The sequence below is a fragment of the Salmo salar genome, chromosome 14, assembly GCF_965601325.2.
Source record: "Salmo salar chromosome 14, fSalSal1, whole genome shotgun sequence".
NCBI classification, from domain to species: domain Eukaryota; kingdom Metazoa; phylum Chordata; class Actinopteri; order Salmoniformes; family Salmonidae; genus Salmo; species Salmo salar.
This window is the reverse complement of record NC_138304.1, coordinates 27,587,149-27,598,481: the sequence shown is the minus strand read 5'-3', so window position 1 is coordinate 27,598,481 and position 11,333 is coordinate 27,587,149. Positions and strand designations below refer to the sequence as shown.

At 36.2% G+C, this 11,333-nt stretch overlaps 1 protein-coding gene across 1 annotated transcript; it reads right to left on the bottom strand.

Annotated features, from left to right (window-relative positions):
* Positions 1-313: 313 nt before the first annotated feature.
* On the bottom strand, positions 314-5,139 carry LOC106569236 (homeobox protein engrailed-2b). The gene is made up of 2 exons (XM_014140398.3): positions 4,270-5,139; positions 314-2,300 (listed from the first exon to the last, which is right to left on the bottom strand). Exons 1-2 carry the CDS (start codon positions 4,733-4,735, stop codon positions 1,960-1,962), a joined length of 807 nt encoding a protein of 268 aa, XP_013995873.1. The 5' UTR covers positions 4,736-5,139; the 3' UTR covers positions 314-1,959.
* Positions 5,140-11,333: the final 6,194 nt, after the last annotated feature.

Here is an 11,333-nt window from a genome sequence, read left to right as displayed (position 1 = left end):
TTGTTTATATCACTATAAAAAAAATAAAGGATTTAAACTTGTCTTAGTATTCTTGTGGTTTATTTACTTATTGGTTAATTACACAGTATGATACAAATTATTTACATTTGTCTCATATCAAAGAATACTGACAGAAAAATACAACCAAAACTTTGTCCTTCTTTATACATATGCTTAAAAATTCTGTTGTGAATTCACGTTGTATACCATCTCTAATGGCAATAGCCCATTCTTGATATAAACATTTAATGTGTTATTTCTTTGTAGCACAGTTCTCATAGAAAAGTTCATTTACAGAATTTTTAAGGCAAAGTGTGTTTTAAATTTGGATTTTAATTTACACACACTTAAGATTGACAATAAAAGATCATTCACATCATAAGACCACAATTTGGTAGATACAGCAACTTTTGTCTCGTGATATACAGGTGACAGATTGCAGATTTCATGCAAAGGCTTCTAAATGTTTCATTCACAAAAAGAAGTTATTGCAAGATAAATAAATTATGTAAACATTCCAGAGCTTCTTTTAGAGAAACAATATGGCCGCTGAGTATTGTTTATAAATATGAATATTATGTTATTTGCAAATAACAATAAATTGTATTTCAAACTAAGGAATGCATGGACAATTTGAGATACATTATTTGTACAGTAGACCTATATAGGATGCATATTGACGTTACTTCAGCGGTGAAGTGTTTCATAAGAGTATAATGATTGAATTGAAGATGTTCCATATAGGCCTATGGTACAAAGTTAAAGGTCCTTGCTTGGCACTGAAATCCTGATTTGAACCGGGGTTAAATTGGATTTTGTTGTTGGTGGAAGTGACCCAAAACGGATGCATTTCCATGATAATTCCAAATGGATATCTGTTCAATTCCCATTGTTGTCATTCACCCCCACCACTCCTCCCTATTTAACCATTGGATATGAGCTACGCGCGCATAACTTGAACTTTGGGGCGAATCATAGCATTGTTAACCAATGGTAGACTTGCAAGAAAGTTCGTTTTTCGCACTTGCATACCAGACAAATATTTCGGTTTATAAAATACTGTTTTGTTTTTCTTACTATATGCTATAGGTATTTCAAGATAGGTCCTTTCGTGAAAGTGAAGTTAGGCTACATTCATTTTATGACTCGACTCATTTCTATAGTTTGGGTCAAGTTTAAAGTAATTTATAGGCCTATTGAATATATTATGTATTTATTTGTCATCAAATCTCAGTTTCATATCAATACATGTACCCAAAGCTGAATTATTTTACTGAATTTATTCATTTTTAATGCTCAAGAGATAGCTATAGTTAATGCAGCACTTGAATATAAAAATGCATTGTTATCAGATAATACGCATCATTTAATGCGTATGGTTCCCTCCATATCAACTCAGACAGGCTGTATTTTTACACAAAACAAAGGAACCTCAGAAAGCATATTTTCAACATGAACATCAAAGTACAAGGAAACAGTGTGATAAAAAAACGTAAAAACATAGATAAACACTATTTAGGCTATTTAAATTCACAGTTTCCAAAATGCAGCAGAACAAATCTTTGGACATCAGCATGTTTCCATTATTTCGGTCAAATGTGATAAAAAAACAAAACTAGCTAAAAACAAAACAAAAACAAAACAAACTTTGATGCTGAAGCAATTCTAAAGTTCCAGGGAGAACATGGCAAAAGTTTTATAACACAAAATGGTTTAAATCAAATCAAAGTGTATTGGTCGCATACACAGATTTGCAGATGCTATCGCATGTGCAGCGAAATGCTGGTGTTTCTAGCTCCAACAGTGCAGTAATAATACCTAGCAAAGTAACAGATAAAAAAATAAAATAAACTATACCTACAGAATATTGCAAAATCCTGTGTCATTCATGTTTTAAATATTTGCTGGTGTTTTTGTACACTGGCCCTTTAAAGTTATTTATTGCTTTGTATATTTTCTTCAATCGCTGTCTGATTTTTCATCCTTAGATGATGTGGCATGATTGTATAGTCCCTGTGCCATCAGGTGCAAGGCTAAAGAGTTTTTATTCCCGGTAGCCTTCTTTATTTTGGCCCTCTTGTTTTGAAACCAGATTTTAATTTGAGATTCGTTGAGGCCGAGTTCTTGTGCCAGACTCTGTCTTCTCTGTTCGGTCAGGTACCGACTAGTCTGAAACTCCGTTTTTAGTCTCTGGAGCTGTTCTGCTGTGAAGGCCGTTCTTGGACGCTTGTCATCCTTGCTTGGGGTCGTCGTCGTTGTCGTGGTAGTGGTCGACTTCTTTGGTTTACGAGATCTTGGCCCTGTAGATTAGAATACATTCAATGATCAGACTTTGAAACAGACAAAAATAATGCCTTCAACGTCCTCAATAACATGATCACTAATGCCTGACTAATTAATATGATGATCATGTCGATCAAAACAGATTCGAAGTACTCTTACATGCTAGAATAGACCTAGTAGGATAGCAGTAGTAACCAAGTATTAGTAGCAGAATAAGTATTGTGGTGGTATTAATATTAGCCAAATTGCCAGTATAGGCACAATAAGCTGTAGACCTAAAATTGTATTAGAATGTAGAGTATTCTAAAAGGGTGCAGGGTTTTGTGTGCATATGAGAGGATGATGGGTGGGTGTTGATGGGGGTGGGGTTAGAGGGAGGGGGTATAGGCGCCCCTTTCTCGCTGTTACCATAGGAACTACATTTATAAGCTTCATAAATATGTAATGAATATCGTGAACATTTCATAAAACTGTTTTTGAGTTGGCTGGTTCTACACCAAATAAGAGATCGATTCGCAGCTGCACGTTTATTGGATTCACAATAGCATCTGAATGTTATTATGATCAATAGGCCTATCTTCCATCGAAGTATATTTTTTCCGTTCTCCTGGAATGAAGTTTCTTATACCGTTTATTTCGTTACATGCAGGCCTATGCTTTGAGACCAACATAAAACACAGTGGTAACTTTTTTTGTTTAGTAATGGAACTTTCTTTTGTTACTATTTTCGAGTTGTTCAGAGAAGTTAATGTATTCATTCCATTATGCATAATATAGGGCAGTTGGAGTTATTTGGGCCTATATGTTATACGACGATGGCATATTATCGATATTAACTTCATGTTAGTGCTTTTAAATAGCTGAATGGATATTCCAATATAGTTTAACAATGTGCTAATTTTAAACGATGTTAGCTAGAAATGAAATAGCCTAGAAATTAAAACGGACAGTATCTATAATTGTTACTTTGATACACTTTGAAGTGTATTTACTTCGACATTATATGAAAAAGCTCAAAATATAACAAACATTAGGCTATAGGCCATAATGGAAGATCTGACAATCACATCCTGCAGCAGTAGATACACACTTATGCTAGGCCTAATATCATAATATGAGAATAGTTTAAGAATAAGACAAACTACATGCTACATATAGCAGAGGAGGGAAGTAAAAAGTGATTATAAAACGACGTTTTTATTCTTAATATCTGTCCAGTTTTTCTCTCGAAACTTTGCCCTCTAAAAGTCTGATTGCACGCATCTCAGTCATTTCGCATATAGATGGAATACTTTTTGCCTTGCTCCATTGTCCAAAAAATATGCTAATTAAATATTAACAAAGACGAGTGAGGAACAATGGCGTTAAACTACGTTTCAATACTGATTTAAAAGTTGCTTTACAAGTTAACTACTTCAATATTTTGAATACTTCGATACTTTCAATCTTTTTTTTTCGTCCAAAAAGTATTGACTTTTCTATTTTTTTCATCCTTTTCATTGTTTTCTTTTTTAGGGCTACTCAAACGGAATTGTCAGCTTGATAATAATTGCATGACTTGACAAATATTTTTAAGGAGATACTTATAATAACAGTAACAATACGATAACATTGCCTATAGTAGGCCTATGCATAATATTTGGTTTGTAACCGCCATTATCATCCAATCAGAATTCTAGGTCAATCGAAATCTTCCTTGTCGTTATGGATTAAAAAATAATAATAATAATAACATTAATTGGCAACCAAAAAATAATTAGAATATTATTTTATTCATTTCCTAAAAGTTTCGGACAAATAGTTTAATATAGGCTACACAAAGGGATAGTTTTTATGTTTGTATAATGCGGCTGCAGGAGATGGTTTCAGGTTTATATTTTGACTTGTTTAGTTCACTGAGTCAGTTTATATTGCACAAGTGATCCAATGGTTCATGGTATTCCTATTCTTACTTTATACTAAGGCAAGGAAAATACTATACTTTACCTGAGGATGGTCGGTCTGAATATCTTGTACAATACACCCAGGCTGGCCAGAGCATAGGTTTCGACGAAGGTGCAGAATTGGCTTGAGAACTATCCGAGTCGGAGCTTAGGCACTGATCTCCAATTTCTCCTCGGGGCTTGAGAGGCGCATCTCCAACAATATCTTTTTTGGGCTCACCGACTGAACGAGAATTCGATGTTCCTTCCCCTGCCACCGTCCCACCTAACTGCCCAGATTTTGGGGGAAGGCGAGGACTATTCTCTCGTCCATTGAGGTGATTCTCATCATAATTGAAAGTCCCGTCTTTCCGCCGTCCAAAGTCTGGTCTCAAAATATTATCAATGTAAAAGTTCGTGATTCGGTGCGGTTGCTGGTTCCCAGGTGCTTGAAGAAGAGGAAGAATAGCTCTGTTGAATTCTTCGCCCGAATCTTGACGCTCTCCATTGCGATTATCATCTTCTTCCATGGTGAAATACTCAATGTCCAATTCTGGTAGCCTACCTTTCTCGCTCTCCCACACAAAATTATGAATTCCAATGTATGAATGTTTTAGCTTTCCTTGTCCACTGCGTTTTTTAAATACAATGTAATTGGAAATAAAAACGAAATCCGTTTTTTTCAGTATCTAGTTTTGGTAGTAATAAAACCACGCCTCTTGCCTTTTTCACAAAGAAAAAACATACTTCAAATGTATTTTTCCGGCTTGCTGTGATTGATCTATTTGTTGAGAAAGTAGACTACCATTTAAAATACTGAATAGTAGTAGTCCCCTTTCAGAACCAATCCAATCTTGATGCTTCAACTACTAAACTACGAGTAGATAAAGAGGCGCTAACTGCTCCTGAAATACTTTCACTATGGATTTTTGTTCTTATTTTTAATAGGCTACGAGTCCCCCCAGTGACGTTGCAGTCCGGTATCTAAGACACGTGCCTTGGACCAATAGAGTTCGTGAAATGTTACCACATGACCAATGACTCCAAAATACTAGAAGACTGATGACAGCACCCCTACACCTCACCCAATCCTCAAAGCTGTAGTATTCAAAAAACATAAACAAGTAGGACACCATTTCTGATTCAGTCAGCCTTCCCAGTTTGTTTTTTTTATAATAAAAAACAAACTATTTTCTGCTGAGAGTTTTTTTTAAAGTTTTTTTGTTATAGACATATCTCATTTACATTTACATTACATTTAAGTCATTTAGCAGACGCTCTTAACCAGAGCGACTTACAAATTGGTGCATTCACCTTATGATATCCAGTGGAACAACCACTTTTTTTCTCCACATTTCGTTGGTTTTTCGGTTCAAAGCGCACACAAGACTTACCCATGGAAATAGGGTATCCTCGAATGGGGGAGGGGTGTGAAACCTCAAATAGGTTCCTCAATCTTCCCCCCAAAATTCTGGAAGATTGAGGAATATTACCAAACAGGGATGAGCCAGCACTCCGCAAAATGCTTTAGCAGTCCCCAACATTACTGAATAAGTTTCCAACGGTGTTTCCCAGAGTAGCGCATAGTTGGCTAAGGGGACACGATGGGTGGTGCACTTGCTAGGCTACTCGTTTCTTCGTCTATTGCACGTGAAGTAGCCCTATGTCAAATTATATGGGAATGCATCTTAATATTCCCCTATGTTGTCAAGGTAGCTTAATCAAATATGGTGCGTAATAGTCACCCATTGGTCTCTGGTTATCCAATATTATCTAGAACCACTATAGGGCATGGGTAATGTAGTCTATAGTTTTTATCATACGATTGTTGCTCTAGTGAACAGGGACAATCTGTTTGGTCTTTAGTCCAGTCAATAGCCAAAATCGGTTTGCGCGTAAAAAGGACCGTGGCGCTTCAAAAATTGGCGATGCCATCAAACAGCTGTGATATCAGATGTTGCGGTGAAGAATTGAAGACTATTCTTCTCTCGGTGGCCTATGCATATGGGTGATGTCCTCAGGTCAAGTCTTTCGGTAAAATGTAGACTTTCTGACTGTCGTATACAATCAAAGTGGGATATAATTTGACATATTGATGAGCGAAATGAGCTCAGGTCAACAAGCGCGCATCTTGCTCTCTAAACATGGTGAACTAGGTGTGCATTATATATAGTGCAGCCGTATTGAGCAAATAGTTATTTTCTATTTGATAGCCTACGTGTCATGCAGTGCCTATGGCATCACCAAAAACATGATGTTGCCTAGTTGTTGGGATTGGTCATAACATGTCTGAATCCATTATTTTGTGTTATTACACAGCGTTTGAACATTATTGTTGGCCTATAGCTTAGTTGGGGATGTAGAAGCCAGAAGTTATTCCAGATGTTATCAACGATCCGCAAAATATTTCTGTAAACAAATAATGCACAAGAATAGCCTATTAATTCATGTTTTGGACTGCTCCTTAGAAAATAGGAAATAACCAAGATTGGCTTTTGTTTGAGAATATTGAGTTGGATTGATCTGATCTAGTATTCATTATCCTTTTCCTTTTTTCATTTTCCTAATAGTTGGATGTAGAGGTTACGGGTTTATAGACAACATCACAGAGAGATTCAAAAACCTTTGCATATAGCGAAAACCGAAAAAATACATGTGTTCATGAAACACTGAGTTATAATGGTCAAATCATTCGTTATATGGCTGTATTAAATCATACACGGTTTAATAATTTATATTCCAGAAATACAATTGTTCAGAAAAATGTAATTTTTTTTTGTAGTCCTAGTGTCTTCTTAATTCATTTTTGTGATTAGTTTTGTTTAGGGTGTGCCAATTTCTGTCCTGATACAGGATATTAGGCTGCCTATTTTAGCATTTCATTGTTGCACCTGCACCAAACATTAAATGTGACATATAGACTATTCATACTGTATGCCTATAGCATTTAAAAGGAAGGCTTTGCATGTAGACTAGGTGTGCCTTGCCTACATGCGACGAAGCAAACAATGAAATTCCAATTCCATATTGCTGAAAAACACGTGCAGACTTGTTGACGTTATTTGAAAATTATTTACGCTGTTCTGCAATGCTTATTTGAAAATGTACCAGGAGTCGTTGGTGAAGTTGGACCCTGTAATCGAAAAGACATGCAGCTTGAAGTTGTCAGAGGCCAAGCAATATCAGATGTGTTTTGTTAAGCTCATATTTTTTCAGAAGCTGTATTTCGCCCACCCCCACCCCCCCCCCCCCACACACACACACTTATTCGAAATGTATTTTAACCTGCTTTGAACTTCTCAGGCAAAACAAGGATCCTAGAATGACATTCTATAGGCCTAGGCAACTTTTCCTAAATTTAATCAGGGCAGGTGAGAGAAAGTATATCCACTCTCCAATGACCTTTTATTTAACCTCATTCCAGGGGATTTACACCATTAAAAGTCCAAATACTCACTTCACCTTTGAACAGTAACTGTAACTAATTAATAAACCACAACAAGGTTGTTAAATGTTCAATCCAAGCTCATGCAGATTCGATAACCTACTGAAATGGTGACTATTCCTTTCTTGTGTAATTTAGTTGGCTTATAATAATGTTATTGCATTTATGAATTGCATTCATAACCTTGTCTTATGAAATATTGAAATTCATGTGGAAAGATGAACAAATGTGCAGAGATGTGAATATTAGCCATTTAAAATATTTGACGGACGTTTCTGTCCTTCATGTTGACATCCCCAACTCTCACAATCTGCAACACTGTCTGTCAAACATAAATAGAATTTGGCATATTGTTTGCAAATGTTCAATCGTTCTTTTACGGAGTTAATCTTAGGCCAACTCATATTTTCTAAATTATTCTTAATTGCTCATATTTAAAAACATCTCAGTTCAACCTATATGCAACTTTTCCTAAAACACTTGTCTGTATAGCCAATTATTGGCAGTTGGAAAAATAGTTCCTTGTGAGTCCAATAATTCCAGTCTAGCCTATTCTAACATGATCATCCCCAGACAATTTTAATAGGCCTAGGCAATCTGGTGCCCTTTTTCGTAACTTTCATCCTAGCTCTCCTAACCCAGCCAAAACGTTCTATTTCGGTAAACGTCTCTTTCTATTTGGTTTACTTTCCCTCAGAAAGGGTTATGCTACAGGGGCAGAGGGATTTGTGAATGAACGCCATAGCGTTGGCTGCAGCTCACAGATCATAGCCCCAGATCACCAGCACACAGATGTGCTCCATTGAATGGCTGTGATATCTGCTCTGTAACAATGCAGGGGTCATGTTGGATCCTGGCGCTTCCTGTTGGCCTTTGAAAAACAAACGGAGAGAGAAAACACTAAGGGGGTCCCCGAGGATGAGGATAAAGGTTAGGCCTACTGACCACTTCCTATAGTCTGGAAAGCTGTTGGTGAAAACGGTGCGGCACACTGGTCTCAACCCTGATAAGGTTTTTCTGGCCAGGACATAGCCTATCCAACTTTAATAGTGGTTTTGGTTCGATTATGTAGATTATCTACTGGCATGACTTAATCTCCCGACACATTTTAAAATGTTCTTATGCGAATTTATTTATACTCATACCCCGTTAATTATGTTTACCCCGTTTACCCTCACATAATGTCATATTCCAGTGAAATGAATCCTGAACTCAACTGCTTGCTGTCAACTGCTTGCTGTATTTTCATTTTAATGTATAGCCTACAATGTATAATTTTCTATAAACATGTAATTTATTGGATAAATGACATTTGAAATACTTTAGGATGTGCTTGCTATTTACTTATAGATCATTGATCTAAACTGTCCCTCCCTCTGCCCGCACTTTCCTTTATGTGCAAAGTGACCAAGTCTCCTTCAACAAGACGTTGAAAAGGCCAATGGGACGATTGTTTATGGGGTTTAATTACTGGTTAATCCCCCTGATCGCCCTGGCGTGGATAAATCCCAGCTGAATAGGCGTTTGAAAACTGAGCCAGTTTGGGTTTCTCCAGTCTACTCAACCCCAGCCTTTTCCGCTACTTTTTGGTGACCATGGTTGCAACAACTATAGCCTATATCTGGCTACAGCGGGGAAAAAGGGGTTTTGGTCCATTGTGTTTTAATTTCGGTCAGTTCAGGAAATAAATAATAGCGTGTTTCAGTGAAATGGCCTATGGCTACTTGATACACATTTATAGGCCTATGGAAATATAAAGAATTGCATCTTTAATTACATTTACTGGAATTTAACTGACACCAGCAGTGCAATTTAGGACCAACTGAAAATGCTAAGCAAAATTGTCTTGATCCTGATGACATTTTCCCCATCATAGTTCCTGTCACCATTTAAAGACATAAGGATTCCAGCCATGTGTTTTCGCATGTGCATAATAGGAATTTAGTTGACTTTTGCTTGTCTCCAGTAATCAATGATGTATTAAGTTCATTGATCATCATATAGAAAGTTTTTTCAATCATCCATTATAATATATGATTTTACACTCATTTAGCCATATACACTAATTTAGCACTGTACAAATATGTATATGTACATTAAAAAGTATAATAGGTGGGCTTTATTCAATAGTGAGTGTATAATACATTATGGCATGCTCCACTGTTGTGTGACATCTTTTGATGGCTCATATGTGACATTGGATTTGACAGAAGAGATACTTCTCATTATAATGCATTTCGTCATATTCATGTAGCATAGATTTTAAGAATACTTCATTAAGATCGTCACTCTTTCTCAGAGCTAGAGAGACAAGATGAAAAGGGTGGAAAGCAGAAATGTGAGAACTTTTGTGCAAAACTTTATTCAGTCAAAGTGCAGTAAATGCTTTGCTTTATGTTAAATATTATTTGACAATCTCTGTCAGCATGAAGGGTAAACGTAGCCTATACTACTGGTGAACAATAGCCTATACTGTACTCAGTTCAAAGAACCAAATCACAACAGGCACTGGTTTAGTTAGACATATTGATATTTTCCAAGACTCAGACCACTAGTGTGTTGTGCTAGGTGTGACTGGCTTGATTATTCAGCATCATAATTGACCATTAAATAACATATAATAACTCATATGAGTGTTTTCAATAACTTCTCATAAACGAATATGCATTGATAACCTTATGACCTTGACCTAATATAAAATAACATTGAGAAGCCATCTCCTTGACAGTACTTTAGTGGTGTTATTTCATCAACCAAATAGTAGTTCTGATAGAATATCGGGGAACAATGCCCTAATTAAAAATGTGTTGCTCCCTTTTTTTAATCTGAGCTTGCTGATTGAATCTCTGTGTAAGTACTAGTGTATATGGACCCCAGGGATATTTTATTAGATATTATGGCTCTTTCCCTTTTGCTCCAGCAGGTCATTTTCAGGTTTTCAATTAACATAATGTTATTAAAATGTAATAGCCCTGATGATCTGCTCACTATTACTTTAGAGAATATGTTCATAATTGAATTGATGTTACCCCCATATTGAACTTTCAACAGTACAGTAGGTATACTGTACCATAAAAGTTGGGGGTTTGACCTATTTGCCCTACAAACTGTTCGAAAGTGCCTTGAAGTGTGTGCAAAATGCACATGTTTGTGTGAGGGATTTTCTGTGATTTCATTCACAGCTCTCACTTAGAAAGTAGCTCTTAAATTTCTGTTCAGAGGCAAAACAATTCATAGTGAATGTTGTATCTTTCCAGCAGGGGTCTCTTCTTTGCATTATCCTGAGTGATTGTAAATAACTAGCGTATTAGAGAAAGTGTAAACAGTGCTATCTAGTGGTTCATTTGGGTTAGGATATTTCGGATGCACATGGGATTTTATTAAATACTTTTAAAATAATTTATTTCAGTTGATTTTCCAACTGTAATCTAAGAAAACTAAGACTTATCAGATTTGTTTAACCATGTAAACATGATAAACCAAAAAACCTGGTTTATGGTAATTGCCCTAACAATCTGTTATGTAAATATGTCAATATAATAAAAGTAATAATTGTCATTACAAAATTATCAACATAGGCTACATGTGATCCATGATTCTTGGATGGAACACACTCATCTTCACAACCTGAGGCACAGCTGGGGATAAGAAACAAAATGGTTACCATGGAATCGATCCAGGGA